Here is a 23755-nt window from a genome sequence, read left to right on the forward strand (position 1 = left end):
GTCACACAGCGCATACAACACAACAACAACAAAGGTCCTATCTTAATTTATATAACAACAAAGAGGTGCTCCTATATGAATTCATAAATAATTCATCATAGATATAGACGACTTACCCTGTTTATACACGCACGTTAAAACAACAACAGCCCCCTCCCCCTCTCAATAAAAAGAAGAAAAGAAAGAAAAATAGGAAAAAAAAACCGGACCTGTCCCCCCCGGCCTCCTTTCCACAAAAAAAAGGGCGTTGACCCAATGAGAAATAAAAGAAGACGGAAGTATGTCATCTCAGAACGAAGAACTGGTACAATGAGCACTCCAGCATGTATTGTGATAACTGCTCTTACCACCGTGCACTATCACAACGTTGTGAACACACACCTTCTTTATCACATTCAGTCGTTCCAATTCACGTAGAGGAACCAAGAGAAAGCTACCACCAAAGCTGACACACAACAGCCCCCCACATCCCTTCCGACCCAACCCCTTCCCACAAAATTGGCAAATGGTTGACCTCTTTTTTCCGCGTCACAGCTATTTTTCTTTATTTTTTTTTTTCACCAGTCGGGACCCAACTAGACTGTCTCAGTCTGACGCAAATCGAAGTGGCAGGAGTTTACCGAGCGTGCTTAATTCTCCCCTTACCTTCGTGGCACTTAAGATTTCCACTCGACACCCCCCGGTGTTAACGGTTGGCTGTGTGTGTTTGTTGACGAGTGTCCCAGAACAGACGGGTTTCTGTGACCATTCTTTCTTCGCTATCCCTTTGCCGGGTCTCCCACTGCTTGTTTGATTGTCCACAACATTGCTGTTCCTGGAAGTGATACTGGTTGTTTGCTGCACGTATGTCTTGACCATCTATGTCGCAGCCTCTTGAAACCAAATTTGTGCGGTTGACATAAATCCTTTCCAGCTTTTGTGCGCGGTCTACTCATTAAAGAGAAGATCTTCGTTTGTGAATTTGTCTCTCTTCTCTTCTCTTTTTTTGTCACAACAGATTTCTGTGTGTGGCCAATTCTCCTGAAGAATTTGTTTTTGGAAAGTTTCTGACACACGCTTGTAGTTTCGATGTAGTTTCTAGCTTGCATTTCCGCATGGTAGGAAAGTAAGAACGCTGCTGGTCTTCGAACTTTTTTTGTGCATACTTTGTTTCCTTTTCGTGCCCAGGTCTTTGGATGACTTCTTTTCTTTTTCCAGCACAGCATCAACAACAACAACATGCAAAACCATTGTTTGATTTAAGTTTGGTGTCAGTTCAATATCGCCTAGCTGAAACTACGGGTCTGTTTAATCGTGTGGTTGGATTTCTCTATTGTCTGGTTGAAGAGGCCTGTCGGCGCTATTGCCTGTTGGCAGGATGGTTGTCATCAACGACCGGTTTTTCGGAAAACTCACAACTGCTGTTGTGGACAACACAGACTGCATATTCACTTCAGCATCTCATGTCTCATTTAAGTGGAAGAATAAGGAAAGACACACAACAAACAGTAATTCAATCTTTCTCTCCCTTCCCACCCCATGGAGTCGGAGAAGATTTTCGAAATCAACATACTCGACCTCAAACTGTACGATTGATTTTTTTTTTTTTATTTTTATAAAAAGAAAGTCTACAAAGAGAAAAGCGCAAACACACACACACACACACACACACACACACACACACACACACACACACACACAAAGAGAGAGAAAGATTATCCATAAACATGCAAACATTAAATAACAACAGTGTTTGATCAAACACACTGGCCCCAGTTTGGAACGAAAGAAAAGAAAAACAAAAACCCATCATGTAAGCACACAGCACTATGGTGTACAGCGCTACGGTGGAATGTCTGTCCTGTCTTGAGCAAACGTTAGCCGAAACCAAAACTGACCAAAGTAGCACACACAGGCTCACTTAGGCGGTTAAAAAAAGATTACCTGTCCGGGATAAACCTCTGGACAGTAAACAACTCAGAAGAACAAAGCAGACGAGTACGGAAGGAAACATGGATGCAGGGAAAAAATTATGACAGTGCCTTGTCTTATGTTGGACAGCAAACAGAAAAAAAACAACATGGGACAAGGGTTCATCTTCAAGAGGGGAAGGTGGGGGGCTTGAGGGGGGTGGGGGTGGGTAGACAGACAGATCTGGTCCAGTGTGGCAATGGCAGATGTATTCTGGAATCCCAACAAAAACAACATTTAAAAAGGCGACTAAAAAAAAAAAAAAAAAAAAAATCGGAATGAACAGTTTCAAGACCGGCACAGCATATAACGACTCCCCTCCAACCCTCTTCTTACACACACACACACACACACACACACACACACACACACACAGAGAGAGAAGGGATGCAGTCTGAGGAGGTGGGAGAAGGAAAGGAGTGGAGAAAGAATGGGAGGACCTGACCCACACGTTCGGTCCCTCCCAGCAACAGAAAGTACGACCATGAACAACCAGGAGGAGAGAGAGCCAAGGCGAAGCGTTTGTGGTCTATTTTGGTCACGGTTCAACAATATCAGTGAGTCATATTCATACTGATCATCATCAACAACGACAATAAAACACTGGTCATTGTCATGAATAACAATGACAATTAAATAACAGGCCTAGCTTTCTTACCCAGTATAACAAGCTTCCACCACTGAGAATAGAAATGTGAAAAAAAAAAAAAAAAACTGTAACAGAGATATATCATGCTACGTATTCACTATACGTCAAACAATGCACCAAACTATCAAAACTGTCCCAACAAATAAAAATGGGCTTTACCAGCTATTCACCGTGACAAAGCTGTTCAAATCAAAAGGCTTATGACGATTTTAACAGCACTCCCAATCTGTCAACAACAGATTATCTGATCTGCCTCAAATTTATACAATCCCGCCAAACAAATCACACAATAATAGCATGGATAAGGTGCAAGAGTGATTTTCATTACCCCAATACAACTCATCACCGTCGTCATCATCATCACGCAAAACGCTATACACAAATCGAAAAAATAAAATAAAGGGGTGGAAAAGTGATGATCGTTGGCAAGGAGAAGGAAAAGGGGGGTAGGTGGAAGGTTGGTAGGTAGGTGGGTGAAGGTAGATGGTACAGGTGCTCGCTTTAACAAAAATCAATCGGCTGTCTCACACAAAATTCATACAGCAACAAAGGGAGGAGAATTTACTTGCGAACTCGTCATCGTCCGAGTCCGGGTTGTTCTCAGCGGCCAGCTCGGCGGGTGTCTTCTTCTTGCGGCCCACCCGGCCCTCAGACATGGGGTCCGGCTCCGCGTCCTCCGCCGCCACCTCCTTCTTCTTCAGGCCGTACTGCAATGGGTTGCACACACACACACACACGCACACACACACACACACACGCACACAAACACACATACACACATCCAGACACACGTACACGCACAGAAACACACACACACACACACACACACATGCACACACACACATATGCAGACACACGTACACGCACAGAAACACAGACACACACAGGCAGACACACACACACACACACACACACACACACACACATACGCGCGCACACAGCGACTGCGAATTAAAAAAAAAATACATAAAGTGACCAAGCGCCCTTGTTCTTTAGGCCGTTTTGCACGGGTGGTGGGCAGAGAAAGAGACAGAGAAAGACAGAGAGAGACAGACATACATACAGACCTAGACAGACAGAGAGACAGACAGACAAACAAACACAGACAGACACAGAGAGAGAGAGAGAGAGAGAGAGAGAGAGTGTGTGGAAGGGAGTTGAGAATTGTATTGTGAGTTGGATGGAGGATTCGTTCACTTTCACACACACAAACAAAAATGCGAACTCTCTCTCTCTCTCTCTTGCACACACACACACGCGCACACACACACACACACGCACACGCACACACACGAAGTCAGTCAGATTAGACTAGTAACTAGGATGCCACATTTTGCTTCCTTTCTTTTATGTTCTCGAGTAAACTCTTCCGTTTGCACATTACATGCTGGCTGAAAAAATCTGAAGTTTATGGCTTTCGCCCAATACTGTATTGATTGTGCGAGAGATTAGAGACTTCCAACTCTCCACTCTCTGCGCCTGTATCTCTCTCTCTTCTTAAATCTAAAGTTACCATTCGCTAATGGCTTTGCGGAGTTATTGGACTGTGATTTTTTTTTCTTTCTCTCTCGTGGATGCCGGGAACGGCACTCAATTGTAACGGGTGCCTCTCAGTAAGGCGCCGGGGGTGGGGGTGGGGAGTCGGGGGGGGGGGGGGGGGGGGGGGGGGGGAGAGAAAGGGAAGAGGAAGGGGAAGGGAGGGGAAAGGGCACTGCTCTGGGGAAGGGAAAAGGACGGGTAGGGGAGAAAAAGAAACTGGGAAAGACAAGGGAAGGGGGACAGAAATGGCACCGAGGAAGGGGAGGGGGGAAAAAAGACGGGAGGGAAAAAGATACTGAGAAAGAGAAGAGGGGGTGGGTGTGGGTGGGAAGGGGCCCTGGAATGGTGGGGAAGGAGAGGGGAAGGGAGGGGAAGGGAGGGGAGGGAGAGGGGAGGGGAATGTGAGGGGAGGGAACTGGCACAACGGAAGGAGAGGGTTCGGGAAGGCACCGAAGAGGAAAGGGGAAGAGAAGGGGAGGGGAGGGAACTGGCACAACGGAAGGAGAGGGGACGGCAAGGGAAGGACACAAGGGAAGAGAAGGGGAAGGAGAAGGACGAAAAAAGGCATGCAATGGGGAAGAGGAGGCGAGGGTAACGGGAAGGGAAAATTACTGTCTGGGGAGAGGAGGGGGATGAGGAGGAGGAGAGAGGGAGGAGAAAGGGGAGAGGAGAGGGGGGCAGTCACCAGCGCTGCCAAGACCGATCTCACAAGTCTCATCCAGGGGACGTAACTGGAGTCATGTCAGCCATTACTCAATGGTCTGATCCATTAGGGATTATTCGATGGACACTCTCGTCTTCACGCCCCCCCACACCCCTCCCCCAACACCCCCCTCTCTCCGTAACCCCTATCGCACCCTTTCACCTCTGGTTTGTGCCACTGAAGGGCTGGAATGTTTATGGTCTCATATCATCGTTTCGCCAATTGAAGGATCTTTTCACAAAGCAATTTTCTAAAAAGGCAGAGGGACAAATTAGTTGTGCTTGTTATCCCTTCACGCTATGTCATATTACGCCAAATTATCGTTTCAGTAATTCATATTATAGCATATTACGATGTATATTACAACACATTACATTACATTACGTTAGAATAATATATTGTACTTTTTGGCGCAAACTCCCCATATATGGGCTCTGAGCGAGTCACACACGAAACAGTACATAATGTTATGTTGTGCTGTGTTGTTTTTTTGTTGTACAATATAAAATATGATACAATATAATAAATACTAATATATTATATCATATTATATCATATCACATTATAATATTATACTACATCAAATTCATCATTCGAGAATGAGGTCAGTTATCCTCCAGCTCCTTGCTCGTGCTGGAAGCAGGAATTCCATTCAGCAAACTGAGTGGCTGGTGACCCTTGTATTATCCCCCCCCCCCACACACCCCACCCATCCACCCTCCGTTCCCAATGTGATGGGGCACGAAGCCATTGCGTGTGAAGCAGAGGGGGCAGAGAGGAACTCTTTCCTTTTCCGCCAGTTTTTTTCGGGTCACGAGGACCGGTGTCATGGGCTGCAGTGACACCCTTCAATCTTTTCTCCGGATATATTTGGACTATCTAAAGAAATCTAGCTGATGCTTGCTTTTTTAATGTCATACTAAAACACGATCTAGATATTCAAGTCGATTCAAACCTTTAAATGGATCCATCGGCCCGCTCCTCCCCTGTGACCCCCAAATTCCATACGCACAGGAGTTTGAGATCTATCCCCCATACGCACGGGAGACTGAGATCTTCCAATGCTGATTTTTTGCGTGGCCTCTAAATGTATTTTCCCCGCAAACTGAACGTCTGAAGCAACAAGACAGACACGAAGTAAGGATGATTCATCTCTATGTATGTATGTATGCTGGTTTTTTTTGTTTGTTTGTTTGTTGTTGTTGTTTTTTTTAAGATACCAGAACGGATCATGGGGGAGGTTTTTTTTTTTCCCTTTTAATAATGCAAATATTTTGAAGGACAGTTCTAATTTTCTTTTTCTTAGCTGTAATGAGAGAGGGGAGGGGGAGGAGCGGTTGTCTACTCCTCCCTTCTTCTTTCTTTTAAATTAATAATAATAATATATATATATATATATATATATATATATATATATATATATATATATATGTACATAAAAGGTTTGTGGAACATATTCCTTTTTCATCTTGCAAATCCATATATCATATATATATATATATATATATATATATATATATATGTATGTATGTATGTATGTATATGTATATATATAAACAAAAAACAAAAACAACAACAACAAAAAACCAAACGGAAACCAGTATGTAAATCTGGGTCACAGCATCGATACGACCGAAGGGGGTGTGGAGGTGGTGACAGAGGTAAAGGATGACGTGGGGGGGGGGGGGGGGGTGAGAGGAGGATGGGGAAGGGTCAGTCCGTGCCGCCACACCGCCCAAGGGAGATAATGGAAAGCGAGCACCGCCTATCCAGTAATACAGCGGAAGCACCCGTCTCCGTCCTCCCCGCCTTCCGGGTGCGCACGCATCTTGTTCTGCCTCTCCGGGGCCGACGCTTTTACCTAAAGAAGAGTGTGAGCGGAAGGGAGCAGGGGGTGGATGTTGGGGGGCTTGGGGTGGGGGTGGGGGGGGTGGACTCGCTGAAGGATGGGAGGAGGAAGATGTGAGGGTGGCGGGTCGGAGTGTGGGGTGAGAATAGGTGGAGGGGGAGGGGGGGGGGGGGTCGGTGGGGATGAGGTGCTGGAAACAAATGAGGTGGAAGGAAGTGGAGGGTGGAGGACGGGGGAGGGGACGAGAGGGAATTTTTCACTGATTGGTCCTCTTGGCAGTGATGTGTGCATGTACTTCTCGGCGCCTCTTCTCGGTACCAGTTTCCTGGTCTGTATGGATTTTTTCTTCACCATACTTCGTTAGTGTATGCAGTCAGTCCAGTCTAGTCTACTCTGTGTGTGTAAGTTGTGCGGTAGTGTGTGTGTGTGTGTGTGTGTGTGTGTGTGTGTGTGTGTGTGTGTGTGTGTGTAGCCAAACAATAGTTCTTACAGCGTTTCCTCGCCACCTATTGCCTGCCTGTCCGCCTGTCCACTAAACTACATATTTACTTAGCAACCCACTAACATACATTTGTCCAAAGTCTAGTTATTTGCAACTGCCTTTAGATAAAACGCGGACCTACACACACCTTGGGTGGATATCACCGTGAAAAGTAACCACCCCAAGAATGTGGATGGGAAGGCATCTATCTAACACTGCACCGGTAGCATCACAACGATAACACGTTAAGATTGGCAGTTAGAACGCGTTTCATTAATTAATTGTTCGTTTTATTATCTGTTTCATTACCTAACCATCTATCTATCAATTGATCGAAACACACACACACACACACACATATATATATATATATATATGTTTCATACATATCATATATATTATTTCATATATATCATGTTTTTGCGCGCCGGGGTTCCAAACACACACCCTTCAGAATGCTCGACCAACCCAGCCACGCATGCGTCCTAATGCTAATTAACTTTTTCAGCGAAGCTTTATTACAACAGAGCAAGGTGGCCAACCTGCGCGAATGACATGGCAATAAATAACAACAATCGATTAGACTTGGGAGAAATATAACGTAATCTGATCAGATTTCTTCCGTCATATATCACAGAACTTGATTTCATGTCTGTATTTGTTTGTGTGCGCGCAAGCTCTTGTTTAAGAGAGAGAGAGAGAGAGAGAAACAGAGACAGAGAGAGGTATATGTGTTGGCTGCATGTGTGTCAGTGTGCGTGCGCGCGCGCATTCCTGTGTGTGTGTGTGTGTGTGTGTGTGTGTGTGTGTGTGTGTGTGTGTGTGCACGCTCACGCATTCGTTTGCATGTGTGCGCGCGCGCGTGTGTGCGTCTGTGTACGAGCGCGAACGTGCGTATTTTGCGTGTTCGCGTGAGAGAGAGAGCTAGCTCGAGCGCGTTTGTGTGGAGATGAAAGTGTCAGGGGAACCCCATAGGATCTTTCCTATTTCTGCATTGTCCGAATCGTTCTGTCCTTGTGGGGGAACTGAAGGCATGTAATTCATATGCTACAGCTTCTAGTCCCAGTCTGACCCACTCCCCCACCCTTTGGGAGACAATTCTCTCCTCCCCTTTCTCTCTCTCTCTCTCTCTTTCCTCTGTCGCTCTCCCTCCCTCTCATTCTCTTTCTCGGACATTCTCTCCCCCCCCCCTCTCTCTCTCTCAACCGCTCTGTCTTTTTTTTTACTTCCCTCGAGAACCTTCCCCCATGTCTGCCTGCTTCTCTATCTCAACCTCTCTGTCTGCCAACTTTACAAGACAGTATTTTCTCTCTCTACATATATTACTCTGTAATCCTCTCCTCCTCCCTCTCTACCTTTTAACTATCCATCCAATCTTTCCACATCTTTCTGTCTCTATCCCGTCATCCGTCCACTGTCTCTCTCTAAAAAAAAGAGTAATCAACTCCTTCAAATGGGGACGGTGGCCTGTTCCTATCTAAATCATCGTTATCATTATCCATATGCCATCTCCCACTACGTTTCTCCCCCTCACTCACTCTCCCCGTTATCATTATCTATCCCTCTCTTCCCCTGCCCCCATCTGCCCCCCATCCTCTCCCCCCCCCCCCACATTTATTCAACCAGTTGCAATGGGGTCTGTGCCTTTCTTGAATAAACCATCCTTACCGATACATCTACCCCCCACTCTCATATAAAATCAAGCCAGGTAAAGCGTACTTAATCTTTTTCATCATGACAAATCACATTGTGACCTCTTATAAATGCATTTCACTGACCGATTATCACAATTACTGAAGGGAGTGAAAAGATACTTTCATTTCGCAAGCTCCCGATTTCCGCTTTATCTGCTCTTCTCTCTATCTTTTGCCTCTACCTCTCCCCCCCCACCCCGCACCACACACACACACTCTCTCTCTCCCTCCCTCTCTCTCTCTCTCATTGTCTGCCATCTCTCTGTCCGTCTGTCCCTCCCCCTCTCTCCTTATTTCTCCCCCCCCCCATCTCTCTCTCTCGCTGTCTGTCTCTCTGTCTTTCCCTCTCTCTCCTCCTCTCTCACAGTCCCTTCTCCCTCCCTCCCCCCTCCCTCTCTGTCTCTCTTTCTTTTTCCCCTCTCCTTCTATTATCTGCCAATCTATTTTTTCTTGACCTCTCTCTTGTCCTTTCTGACTACTTTACTCACCAGTCTCTCTTCCTATTCCCCAAGCAACACTTCACACTGTTCTTTTCATGTTGCATGCTCTGGATGCAGTTGTTTTTTTTCATGAGCTTTGTTAACCTTTTTGTTTTCTTTGTTGGTGTGTGTGTTGCATTTTGACATACCAGAAAACGCACTTGACGAAGACCAGTGGTCGAAACCGGTCGGGCATGTAAGAAACTGTTTTGTTTTTTTCCTTTTTTTCTATTGTTGTATATATATATATATATATATATAAATATATATATCTTTGCGCCTCTCTGTCTCTGCCTTTCTCTCCCACTCACATATATTCCTCTCTAGCTCTGTGTCTCTCTCACCTTATCCCGGATGCTCTGCCTCATCTCCTCTCTCTCCTCCTCCATCTTGCGGTGCTTCTCCTTGCGTTTCTCCTCCATCTCCCGGCGGGCCTCCGCCACCTCGGGGTCCTCGCCATCCTCCGTGGTGGTCTTCTCGCCCTCCTCGCCCTCCTTGTCGCCCAGCGCACCTGCACGCCAAGAAGCGAAACTTCACATGATGGGTTCCATTCGTCATAGCAGCCATGAGTCCCCTTCTGATAGGGGTGAAAACTTAAGACAAAGTACTTTTTTTTCCACAGCCTACATGGTGGGGGTAAAAACATCATTAAAACTAAACACACACACACACACACACACACGCGCGCGCGCGCGCGCGCACGCGCGCGCTCAAAACCCACAAAAAACACAACAACAACAACAAAACGAACAAAAACGGTCAGATGACTTCGGATGACTGATTTCATTCAGACGAGCTAAACATAGAGCTCGCCTTATTGACGAATGGGAATTAAAACAAAGTTCTTTTTTTCCACAGCCTACCAGCGTGTTGGGTTTATGCGCAGGTCAGATGTGGTGTAGCGTATACTGATCAAACCAAACAGTTTGACACCTCCTTGAAACTAAAAATGAAAACCCCCTCCTCTCACTCTCTCTCTTATGACTTCATGAATTGAACTCATCATAAATGTTATATAGCATTGTATATCGTGTACCCCTTTCATGTGATTCAATGGCCTTATATGAATAAACCACACACACACACACACACAACTTCAATTTCTTCGAAAAACATAAGAACAGATGTAAACTAGGACGTTTGAGGGTGGTGGTGGGGTAGGTGGGTATAATTCAAACCTCCAAAAAAAAGCAACTAGTTTTCCTCGTCGTCCCCATCTTCCCCCCCCACAACATCTCTAACCGATGACGACGCTTTATAAGTGGATGGACTGAATGTGTGCTGCATGGCTGACTTTCCCATGTAGTTAGCTTACTTACATATTCACCCCGTAATCTAGTTTTCTCGTCTGTCTTTGGAGCTGTCGACTTCGTCTTCTACCCCTTCTCTCCTCCTACGGCGATGCTAGAACGCTTGGCTGATTCAAACGCTTCGTCGACTGACTCGGTCACAACTTAGTTACTCATCAATTTTTTTTTTGCACTATTCTCCATCACCACCCTTCCAGTTCCTGTCTCCTTCTCCCAGATGACGCTGTGTTAAAAAAAAAAAAAAAAAAAAAAGCTTGCGCGTGCAGACTGCTTGCTTCGTTGCCTGATTTCACGACCCAAGAAGCTTGCTTGGAAAACTTAACTACACTTTTTTTCTTTATACTGTTCTATTTTCTGTGTCGTCTACTGTCGTTTCCAATAAACTACAACCCACCCCCTTTCCACCTCCCATTTTCCATCACCTCAAATACACCCAGGCTCATGGTGTGGTGGAGACAGCTATGAATGTAAGGTTGCACTGGCACTCACCGAAGGTTACCATGCATATGTTGCTTGTCACTTTGGTGGTGGTGTTCAGCTGTGTGTGTGTGGGGGGGGGGGGGGGGGGGGAGGGAAGGGGGGGGGGTCTCGGGGGCGCTGTGTGTGTGTGTGTGTGAGAGGACTGCCACACTTCCCTACTAAGACAGTTCCCATGGATGAACCGACACCAAACTGAAATACTTTGGCACCAGCTCACAACAGGAGTGCGAACACGGAGGGGAACTGTGACCATGAAAGCAAGGCGTAATATTCCTTGGGGTAACTAAGACCTGGGGGAACACAGACATGCTCCCACATTCACCGACTTTATTTATTCTGCATATTTGTATTTCTTGTCTGTCTTTGTTGTTATGATGACGGTGGTGGTGGTGGTAACAATGATGATGATTACCATTATTGATAACGGTTGTGGTGATGATTTCAATGACGACGACGATGATGATGGTAATGCTAATGATGAATATTATTTTGTCCGTTCAGTTATAGCTCTTTTCCCAATATCATTTACCGTATGTCTTAATATGCATGCCACCTTTTTTTCTCGTGTATGTGGTTGTGTTTATTGTGTTTTCTTTCTTTCTTCAGTGTGTCAATTGTATTACAAGTCGTGAAAGGCCACAAAATATTGGACAACTTTTCGCCGGTTTGAATGAGGATGGGGATGACGACGATGCCACTAAAGAGATCATTCACGCTGGAGACAACGTGACACGTCTGTTCTCTAAGAATGCTGCCTTTCATAATGTATCCACCGGTGTTTTTGATGCCTTCGAGAAGTGGATGACACTGGAGTGTGTGGTTCCAGTTTTCCATGCTGGGTCTGTAACACACTTGACCTCAACGCAGGAGCCCCCACCCCCGGAAGTCGAAAAATCCTACAATGGCATGCCTCTGGTGTGGTTCGAAACAACAGACTCCCAGTCGTCAGAGAGACACACCAACCAATGTGCCACGGCGGACTGAACATTAAATTATCCAGGTAGTCTCTTCATCTTCAGTATTTAGATGGTCGTCTTCTCATTTTTCTCTCTCCTATGAAGCAATGCACGCAAACAGAAGCACTGACGTGTAAACCGGTTGACTGGACTGATGATTTCCTTGTTCAGCAGCTCCCTTAAGCTGTTCTTATCTGCTTGATGGCAAACGTTTCGTTGTTGTTTTTATAATTATCATTGATATCTACATAGCGCCGAAATTCGGCCAGAGACCAAAATGTAAACGATCTACAAACACATTTGCATAACAGGCTCTCTACCTGGGTAAATCCGACTGACACCTGCTTTTAGGCGCCCGTCACTTGTTTGTTTCCAGCGTCATTCATTCAGCCAGGCCTAAATGACATGCATAAATACTCAAGCATATCTCCTCTGATATTTTTTGACTCACTATTTACTCAACGTTTCACACAGTTCGACTGTTTTGGGGAGAATGTACAAACTGCTGTCTATATGACTCGTTTTGTCTGTGTCTTCGTGAAAAAGATTACTGCTGCTTCTGCTTAGTTTAACTAAATCAACTGTTCATCGATTTGTTTCGGACTTCTCCGCGTGTTCAGTTTCTGCCCTTTCTTCACAAGGTGGTTTTGCACAACACCGCCGTGGGTGGTCCTATTGATTGCTTCTTCGACAGACTCAGTAATTAACGTCCTCAGCCACTTGCCCTGTCAACTTGATAATTAACTTTACTTCTGTGCTGTTCTACCCCGCGTTCTTCTTTCTCTTCCACCGCAGGGTAAGTCAATGCAACGCCATTTTGGATGGGAGTTGGGGCTGGAGGACTGATGGCTCGACTCCCATGCTAGCCTTCTTGGTAAAGGATTTACTGACGACATACGTTTTTATTTTCTCCGTTTCAGTATTTCTTTTCTTTTGATCTCCTGTGTCGTTTTCTCTGTACACCCTCCTCTCTATTATATCTTCAAGGTTTCTTCTGTACAGAGCGGGGCCAGTTCTGGAACGACTGGTGGACGCATTTATCGGTCACAAAAGTGTTTTTTCTCCACCCTTCCGCATGTCTCTATGACCATGCTTACTCTTTTCATTCCGATCCATCTGTCTCTCTCTCTCTCTCTCTCTCTCTCTCTCTCTCTCTCTCATGGATACTGGAGAGCATGTGTGGGTGAGGGTGGTGGTAGGGGGAAGGGAAGCAGGAACGGTGCAGGGAGGTGGAAAGGGGAGGAGGACTGGAGAGGAGGGAAGTCCGGATGTCCACTTCCTTCGTTCATCAGTCAGCCAGTGTCAGTGCTGCCACCTGTGTGGCTGGCTGCCTCTGAAGGCTGCAGTGTCCTCGTCCTCCCTGACCTTACACTGTCTCTCTGTCTCTGTTTGTCTTTCTGTCTGTGTCTGTCTCGTTTTGTCTGTCTGTCTGTCTCCTTCAAAACATGCTCTAATTAGTTGCAAAGACAGCTTATGACGAACTGCGACAACCCCCCCCCCCCAAAAAAAAAAGAAAAAGAAAAAAAAAGAACAAAAAAACACCAAACAAAAAAAAACAAAACAACAACAACAACAAAAAAAACAACAACCACCCCAATGTACTCATCAAGCTGCATCATACAGAAAACACCTGTTCAGTATACTGATGTCGGGTAATCAAAACGCGATCCTTTCAAGAGCAAAACAAGTCTACTAGAAAACAGGTACTGGTATCGCAAAACAATCTGAATTTTTGAAAAGGTTCATGAGAGATTGGCAAAGAGCTTGAAACATGACACTCAACGAGGGGGGAGGGGAGGATTAAACTTATATTTAGGTGTTCAAATTGTTTATGTCTTCGCCTGTGTTCACTTTTGCATTCTAAAACACTTGTTACGGTTTATTTCGTTTGCCTTGTTCTGTTAAAAAACCTGTGTGTCTAAAGAAATAATAATAATAATATAAAAAAACCCACTATACCTCCTTGTCACACTGGCTGTTACACAAATGACAGTGTTGTATCGAAGTGTTAAAAAGTGTTTCTTCTCTCTCTGTCTCTCTGTCTCTCAGGCTGAGAATGGCGGTTGGAGAAAGGAGAAGTTGATTGCACACAGCATTTTTTTTTTTTTACCGCCTTTATCATGTCTGGAAATAAAATGCCAAAAAAACAACAACCCCCCCCCAACCCCCCAAAAGAAAAACACACACAAACACACAAAAATTCCTAATGACGTAGCAGGCCCTGAATGCTTTTCAAAAATGCCGTTCATTCTTGCATCTTAAAATAGAAAAAAAAAATCCACGACAGAACGTTACATCGAGTGTTTACCTTCCTTGAATTATTCATTTTCTGTGTCCGGCCTCCGCTGGCAATTCTCCAGTGGATCACGTGTGGATTGATGGATGAGTGGGGAATGACAAGGGGTGGTGAAAGAGGGGGGTGTGGCGGGAAATGCATTTCACAGCCATAAATTGCTGTTCTTTTTATCATTTTTTTCATTATTTTCACCCCACTCCCCCTCTTTCACTTAATTATTTTCTGTCCTGTTTTCTCTCCTCTTCTCCTCCCTCTCTCTCTCTAACTCGTCTATGTATGTATGTATGTATGTATATGTGTTTGTGTTGGCGCACGCGCGCGCGCGTGTGTGTGCACGTGTGTGCCTGCATAGGTGCGTGCGTGCGTGTGTGTGTGTGTGTTCGTTCGTCTTCAGTTTAACGTCTTTCCACTTGAAGTGATATTAGAATGTTATTAGTGTGTGTGTGTGTGTGTGTGTGTGTGTGTGATTGTATGTGTAGATGTGTGCGTGTGTGTGTGCGCTTGCGTGCATGTGTATATGTGCGTGTGCGCATGTGAGTGAGTGAGTGAGTGTGTGTGTGTGTGTGTGTGTGTGTGTGTGTGTGTGTGCACGCGCGCGCGCGCGTGTGTCTCTCTCTGTGTGTGCGTGTGCGTGTACTGTATTGTATTTGTTTTAATGGCACAAAAGATTACTGTCTATTCAACGCGGTCTACTCTCTCCAGGGAGAGCGTCTCGCACTGGTTCAGTGGAACCTTTCTTTTTCCCCCAGAAAAGTGTATTAATTTTACTGTCAAAGCTGATTTTTCTGCTGAATTTTATGTTTTCAGGGACAGCGCTTTTTGTTGCCGTGTGCTGTTTTACGTACTGTACTGCTCCTGGGTCCTCGGTTTATCGTATCATCCGAAAAATTAAATGCAAATTCATTATTCAACCGTGGTTTAGATTTTTTTGTTCTTTTTCTTTCTATTTTTTGGGGGGGTGGGGGTGGGAGGGCATGTTTAAATCAAGTTCACTCATTCGTTTCCTCGTACTGAGACTCAGAGCTAGACATTGCCGCAGGTCAAGTAAAAATTAAATTAAATTAAATTAAAAAAGGGGAAAGAACCCATCTCTCTGTATGTATGTATGTATGTATGTATGTATGTATGTATGTATGTATGTATCTATCTCTCTCTCTCTCTCTCTCTCTCTCTCTATATATATGTGTGTGTGTGTGTGTATGTGTGTGTGTGTGTGTGTGTGTGTGTGTTGTTTATTCTTTTATTTTATTCGACCTATCGTGCTATTAAGCCCTGAGTGCATGCGAACATGCGCGAGTGCCGATGCGTACACGTGTGTGTGTGTGTGTGTGTGTGTGTGTGTGTGTGCCCGTGTGTATATATATACGCACGCACTCGCACGTAGGCACTCACTCACACACACACACACACGCGCGCGCGCGCGCGCACGCACACACACACACACACACACATATATATATATATGTGTGTGTGTGTGTGTGTGTGTGTGTGTGCGTGCGCGCGCGCGCGCGCGCGTGTGTGTGTGTGTGAGTGAGTGCCTACGTGCGAGTGCGTGCGTGCGTCTCTGCATATATGTGTCTGTGCCTGTGTGTGCGTGCATGCGCACACGCGCGAGTGAATGTGTCTGTAAAACCATGTGCGAGGGTACGTGTACGTATCCCCCCCTTCCACTTCTTTCTGTGTGTACACAAACGTACCATGGGTTTGAACATCCCCGAACCCCCCCCCCCCCACCCCCCCAAAAAACAACAACAACAAACAAACAAAACAGCCAATACATATGCACATTTTGTTGACTGCAGATGAATATTTGATGACCCCTGCACCTGAACAGAAAACCCAACGAGTTATCATTTACACGAGTGTCAACGTTAGAATATTTGATACAGGACGACCAGTGAAATGAAATATGTCTGGCACCTGTCTTGGCCAGCATGTATGTAGGTGGCGAGGCTGTTACCACGGCACCAGACTGAAATTAGACGTGCCAGTCAGTGTCTGGACGGTCTGGGGAGCGCATGCATTATTTCTGAGAAAGCGGGCAGAGGCAATCAACTAGGGGCGAAGAGTGCTTAAATTAATGGTCCGCCGAATGCCAGGCTGGCTGTGTTAATGATGTTTGTGTATGACGGCATAAATATTTTGCGAACCTTGCTTTTGCCCGGTTTCGGTGAGAGCAAACGTGATGGATTGATTTGTGTGTTAGTGGTTGTGTGTGTGTGTGTGTGTGTGTGTGTTATCGTATGGGATGTGTGACGATGCCAGCCTCAATACTATGGCTGATCACTAGCGACAAAAGGCTACATACGGACTTTCGAAGTGAAAAGTTTGTATGACTGACCCAAATGGTGAGAATTCTGACTGTCATACTTTAATTTCACATCGTCAGGCGTCACAAAGAAAAATCAAATTTCTACGACGTTACGCGAAGGACGGGAAGCTGGGAAGTGCGTTTCCCCCATATTTTGATGTTGTGGTGATGACTTAATTAGTTAATAGCTGAAAAGGAAAAAAAAAAGGTTACTATAATTAGAATGTGCACTAGTGGAGGAGAGTCCATTCAGTGGATAAAAAAAGGTACATCATCTTAATGTTCTTGATTTGTTGATTTGATGCAGTTCTGCTCCCCAGCGGAATGTCACCCAAACGTGGAATTTCACAGGCGAAACATCAGTGAATTAACATGCTATCTGGATCGAATCAATCGCAATGATGAAATGGCCAGCGTCACAGACAGACGATTGTGAGGCTGTCGGTTCGACTCCCAGCAGTGGCATACCAGTGTGTGTGTGTGTGTGTGTGTGTGTGTGTGTGTGTGTGTGTGTGTGTGTGTGTGTGTGTGTGTGTGTGTGTGTGTGTGTGTTTCTTTTTCTTCTTCTTCTTTTAATATCAGAACTGAAAGCGCTAAGAATTCGAACGGAAGAATCCGCGACCCTCGTGGATGTGACTGAAAGTGATGTTCTAATTTCGTTATCACACACACCACAACTGTCTGTGTTCTTTCAGTCTGGTTGATGCCAGGTATAGTGTTATGAAGCTAACCGTAGATTGTACCCGTATAAATGGAAGCACTGCCATCGTTATCATCTTCCATTAGTTAAATCAAAAGAAATAATCGTCTCGAAATATGTTGTGCTTCACTATACTCTCTCTCTCAAGAGAGAGAGAGAGAGAGAGAGAGGAGGGCGGGGGAGATAGGGAGAGAGACGGAAAGAGAGAGATAGGGAGAGAGATGGACAGAGAGAGACGGACAGAGAGAGGGTGAGAGAAAGAGGAGAGAGAGAGAGAGAGAGAGAGAGAGAGAGAGAGAGAGAGAGAGCGAAACAGAGTACCAGAAACAGAGGGAGAAAGAGAGGGGAAGACAATTAGAGAGAGGGGGGAGGGAGGAGACAGAGAGAGAGGAAGAGAAAGAGAGACAGAAAGAAATACAGAGACAAAGAGAGACAGTGCAAACTAAAGGAGGAAGAGGACCCTGCAGCCTCCAGAGACGGCCAGCTACACAGGTGCCAGCACTGACACTGGCTGACCGATGAACTAACGATGTGGACATCCGGGATTCCCACTTCTCCCACCCTCCCATCCACCCTCCTGCCACCAAACATCAGGGGTGTTAAGGAGAACTATCTACTGGCTACCGCATCAGGAGTGCCCACCGTAAGCGCTTCAAGGCATGGACACACTCAATAAGTCTCTCACCTCCTGCAGCAGTAATCTGAACTCGAAGTTGACCACGATGCCTGCAGAAAAATGACAAAGCACACTACATCGCCAGATTCGAAATCACACGACGGATTACAGCACATGAGTGGAGGGTTCCACGAAAGGACCCATCATCATCCCAGACTTGACACTCCCCCTGCAGTCGCTGTCTCGAATAGGTCTCGCCAGTCATCAGCGTGCCTGCATCTAACGTGGCTCCATAGACCTTCCCAAGATCTTCGTCCGCGAAGTCAAGCCACACATGTTGGTTTACTGTGTCCTCCACACCCCAGAAAGGGCATGAAATGGATTACATTTCTTGGAGTTTTTGAAAGGGCTGCTGGGGGGAAAAAAGGCAAAAAAAAAAAAAAAAAGGCGGTTCGCATCGTCACTCCCTCTGTGACAAATCTGACAGCAAAGTTCTCCAATTTTTTTGCTTGCTGCTCTTTGAGCGAAAGCCGGCCAGGCTCTACTTAGATGTCATTAGATGGATTGACATTTTGCTGTAGGAAGGGTTAGATTTCGGTCCAAATACCGGGTGTCACAACACAATGCAATGATGGAAAAACGGTGGGGGAGTGATTGATTAATCTTAAGAGCACGCGCATGAAAGAAGGAGCAGGGAAAGAGGCAGGAGAGAGAGAGAGAGAGAGAGAGAGAGAGAGAGAGAGAGAGAGATGATAGAGAGAGAACACACACACACACACACACACACAGAGAGTGTGTATGTATGTGTGGGCATCCCCCCCACATCCCTTATTATAATTTCTCTAGTTTTATACCCCCCTCCCACAATCAATGCAACTTTGCTGTTTGGTCGACGACTACAGAGAAGAGACGTGAAGAGTCACTGAGTTCACTCGCATCTGTGATCATGAATCAACCTATCCAATCTTCCTTCCCATCTCTCTCTGTTTGTATCTCTCTCTCTCTCACACACGCACACACACACATATATAAACAATACGCGCGCGCACACACGCACACACATGCCGTATTTCCCTTAATCTCTCTCTCTCTCTTTCGATCTCTTACTGTTTCTCTGTCCTCACGTCTCTTATCGTCTCTGTCACCTCTATCTTTCTCACTCTTATCTTACTTTCCATCCCCTTATTTCTCTGCTTCTCTGTCTGTCTGCCTGTCTCTCTCCCTCCCCCTTCCTTCCCACCTTCACATCCCCGGCGACAGGAGCCAGAAGATGAAGAAGAATCAGAGAGGGACAGTGACACATGAGGACGCCCTTCCCTCCTTTTGCCATCGCTCACGAGCGAGTCTCATCAATCTTGGATTCTGCAACGGTCGTGATCCATCTTCGATTGACCAGAAACTGTTTTGTACACCAGCCCTGGAAAGAAAATGATGTGTGGAGGGTGGGGGTGGGATTGTTGTAGTTGTTTTTGTGCTTGGGACCTTTATGTTTGTTTCTTTTTGTTTTGGGTTCTTCTCTCTCTCTCTCTCTCTCTCTCTGTGTGTGTGTGTGTGTGTGTGTGTGTGTGTGTGTGTGTGTGTGTGTGTGTGTGTGTGTGTGTCTGTTGTTGTTTTTGTTTGTGTTTGTTCTCTTTCTTGGGGGTTCTTATATATTTGTGTTGGGTCTTTAAAGAATACCCCACCTTTTATTGTTGACATCGTCGTAATCGTCATTGTTTTCATTGTTGCTGTAGCATGCATTCTTGTTCTTGTTGTTTCCCTTGATCTTTCTCTTCATAATCGTCATCATCGTGACAATATCATCACCATTTTTCTCGTTTCCATCCCCCCACCCCCTCCCTCTTCTATGCGTTCTTCGCATAAGCGCAAGATGTTGCATGGGATTCATATTTTGTTGACTTTTTTCACCCCGTCTTCCTTTTCCTTTCATTCTTTTCTTTCTTCCTACGATCCTTTCTTCTGCAAGGAGAGGAACTCCCCTTTCTTCGCAAAAAACCTTATAATAATCACATGGATTCTTATGAACGTACGTGGGTAGCATTAGATGATTAAGAGAAGAGAGATGGCTAGAACCGAGGAACGTTTTGAAACGTTTTTGGTTCTCTGTCCCTATATGAACATGCTGTAGAATTTGTTGTTGTTGTTGTTGCTCTTTGTTCCCCAGACAAAACAAAATGCACAGACAAAGGAGCAACGTGACCAAGCACCGATCTATGACATTTTGGATGTGTCTTGCCTTCAGCAAAACAAACACAAAAGAATATCTATCTATCTATCTATATCTCTATCTATCTATCTATCTATATATATATATATATATATATAAAACAGAAAAAAAGCGCGAAACCGATGTAAAGAATCATCGTGATGATGGAGTCTTCTGTCGGACCGACGGATGAGTAGTCAGGCAGGCTTATCTGTTGGTGTGTGTCCTCAAAGAGGAGAAGAGGCCGATTCTGGATGCGCAGCACTTCCCACAGGTGTTGCAAGAATGAATCATCGTATATCTGTGTTTACCCATACAGTGAGCCATCGTATTTCTGTCTTGATTTAACCTTCACCAGGAATCATCGCATTTCTGTGTCAACGACACCAACAAGCAAACAAACAAAAACTATGCCAGCTAGAAGTACGCTTGAACTCCAGTTACCTCTTCGGACTTGAAATGAGTCAACATATCGATCTCGCCCACAATACCCGATGTCTTAGTGTCGCCTTTGCCTGGCATCGGGTTTCAGGGACACGTGTTCTCTCCCCCTCCTCCCCCGCCCCTCTCTCCTCTTTTGTTGTTCAAGACTTGGTTTTCATATGTGTGTGTGTGCAACTTGTGCATCCATATGTATACAGGTCGGTGGCCTTACATTAAAACAGTTCTGAGTTCTGTCCCATCTCTCTCTCTCTCTCTCTTCCCTTTTTCCCATTTTATCTTTCGCCCTTCTCTCCCCCTTTTCTTCCCTCTCTCTTTGTCCACTCACTTCTGTCTTTCTTTCTTTCTCTTCCCCGTATTTGCTTTCCCTTCTTTTCTTTCATGTATTCTTCTCTTTAGTGAGGATAGGATGAAAATAGACAATTGTGTGCTTATTCCTTTTCCTTCGGTAAAAACGTTTCGATTTTCCATTTAGATTTCCCTACAGCCCGTAGATCTATATCGCTAACTATCTCCCCTCAATTTTCCTTAAATGAGTACCCCCCCCCCCCCCCCCCATTCCCCCAAAGATCTCAAACCATATTTAACGGATAAATGAGTACCCCCCCCCCCCCCAAAGATCTCAAACCATATTTAACGGATAAATGTTTTCCTTTTATACAATGGTTGATATCATACATGTATACACAGTAAAACATAAGAAGGAAGACGAGATTTTTTTTTACTCATTTTTTATTTCACTTGTTCGATATCTGTTTACGAGCATTTGAATGAGCCGAAAGAACATTTTCCTGTTTTAACTGTGTCTGAAGCAGACACGTTTTGAACCGAACTGAATTAAACTGAATGACTTGGAGCCAGTTCCACTGCTCGGACGGAAGAGCCTAGCTAGTATAGTCGTAACCCGCTACTGACTGTGTGTAGTATGGAACTGACCAATGCGTAGTTCGGTCAACGTAGGCATTTAGTCACATGCCACTGTCAAAAAGTTAGAACCAAGCAATGCAACTGGCACCTGCTTCGTACTCCACTGCACTTCAGCGGGGAACGTTGTCCCCAAGAGGGAAACCAGGGTCTCTCTCACTCTCAGTTGTAAATAGTATCCCCACTACTGGGGAAATTATGTGCAAGAAATTCTTCTTTCTATCATTCTCTCTTTGTTTCTGTCCTGGTCCTTTCATTTTCTACCTTGCTGGTCAATTCGCTTGTATTTGTCCAGAAAGCCGTGAACGTGTTTTGCCGCTTTTTTTTTCTTCTGAACCTGATAATTGGACATTCTTATTTGTGTGGTGTTCTTTTTTCTTCTTTTTTTGCGCCTTGGACGTGTGAAATGCCGTTGACATTTTGGTTTTGGTTTTGTATGACCGGTATTATATATAATGTTATGCCCATATATATTATAACCATGCTTGTGTTCAGTTCTTTTTTTGTTGTAATAATCCTCAGACGAAAAACAGACGAAATGATGGTGAAAATCAGAGGCAGGTCCGAACGTCCCAGGTTTATGTTCATGAACAATGACTGTACTTGTGCCTTGTTGTCTTTCCCCCTTTTTTTCCAGGTTCTACGTGACCGATGTTGACAGCGTTTTCAGCCCTGATAGACCCAAGAGTAGCCGGCTGGGCTATAAGCGATACTACTACTACTACTACTACTACTTACAACAACAACAACAGTGTACGTTCCGGTGAAAACAACATTATTTGCCCGTCATCAAACAACCCAACTCTTACACTAACAACATTATTTGCTCGTCATTAAATAACCTAACTCTTACACTGTTTTCCTGGACAGAGCTCACTGGAAGAAGGCCTGTCTCAGTTGAATATTTTGAAGATGCCATGCAGTAACATACAGAAAATGCACATGCTAGTAGTCCTTGGAAAGACAGCACAAAGCACGTCGTGAGCTCTTTCACAGTTTCAAAATACAAACCGCAGCCGATGTTCTCTATCTAAACTTTCCTGTTTCTCAAAATGAGTTCAGGGGTGAATAAGTTATATCAGAGTGGCTTGGAGGGAGGGAGGGGAGGGAGAGAGAGAGAGAGAGAGAGAGAGAGAGAGAGAGAGAGAGGGAAGCACACACACACACACACACACACACACACACACACACACAGGAGAGTCAGACAGTGAAACTGAGACATAGACAGAATCAGAGAGATATTTCGAAGAAAGGGAGACAGAGAAAGAGATAAAAAGTAGAAACATAACACAGGGAGAGAGAGAGAGTGATGAAAGAGAGAGAGAGAGAGAGAGTCAGACAGTGAGACAGATAGATACAAAGAGATACTTTATAGACAGGAAGACAGAGAAAGACTGAGACAAAAACTCAGAGAGAGAGAGAGAGTCAGAGACAGAGAAACAGAGAGATCCTCGGCGCGTACAGCAGCCACAGCCGAGAAACAATCCCTGGAATGAATAATTCGGGCCCAGATCAATACCCAAGTAATGAATAATTTTGCATGCTCAAACACAGGCAGGGGTCTCTGCCCCGAAGGCGGGTTACAGGCGCTCATCAAAATGAATACCACCCCTCCACCTCCACCCCGTCCTGAACACCCATCCACCTTCCTACCCCGCTACTCACCCTCCTAGTTCCTCCCAATCCGTACCCTTAGCATTCCAGTCTTCAGCATCGACCAGAATGGGAACATCGGTGAGCGTGTCTTTGAATCACCCCCGCCCTCCCATCACACACACACACACACACACACACACACACATCCTAAATGGTCAGCTTCTCCCTTACATTTTATGGATCCAACCCATCACCTTCTGTCTGTCTGTCTGTCTGTCTTTCTTTCTCTTTCTGAAAATGTGTGGTTGTATGATGCTTGTCGCCACTGTATACTGTAATTTCAATACACCCTCCTTTTCTTCTTCTTCTTCTGCTCTTTCTTCTCCTTCCCTTTTCTTCTTCTTCTTCCGTTCTTTCTCGTCCCACTTTTTCTTTCCCCCTCTCCCCCTCCTTCTTCGCCCCTCTTCACCCCCTATCTCTTCTGTATACATATGCATTTTTAACAGTCCTCTTTTTGCTTTTCTGCATTTTCTTCTTCTTCCTTCTGCTCCCTTTTCGTTTCTTCATTTTCTTCT

The 23755-nt window shown here is 45.1% G+C and overlaps 1 protein-coding gene across 1 annotated transcript in view; it reads right to left on the reverse strand.

The window, feature by feature from the left end:
• The window catches only part of LOC143279524 (complexin-like), a 307086-nt gene that overhangs the window by 38696 nt on the left and 244635 nt on the right, over positions 1–23755 (reverse strand). The window contains exons 7-8 of the mRNA XM_076583586.1: positions 9689–9855; positions 3165–3306 (exon numbers count right to left, since the gene is read on the reverse strand). Coding sequence (XP_076439701.1) covers positions 3165–3306; positions 9689–9855 — 309 coding nt within the window. The remainder of the gene's footprint in view (positions 1–3164; positions 3307–9688; positions 9856–23755) is intronic.

The sequence above is a fragment of the Babylonia areolata genome, chromosome 2 (genome assembly GCF_041734735.1).
Source record: "Babylonia areolata isolate BAREFJ2019XMU chromosome 2, ASM4173473v1, whole genome shotgun sequence".
In the NCBI taxonomy this organism is placed as follows: Eukaryota; Metazoa; Mollusca; class Gastropoda; order Neogastropoda; family Buccinidae; genus Babylonia; species Babylonia areolata.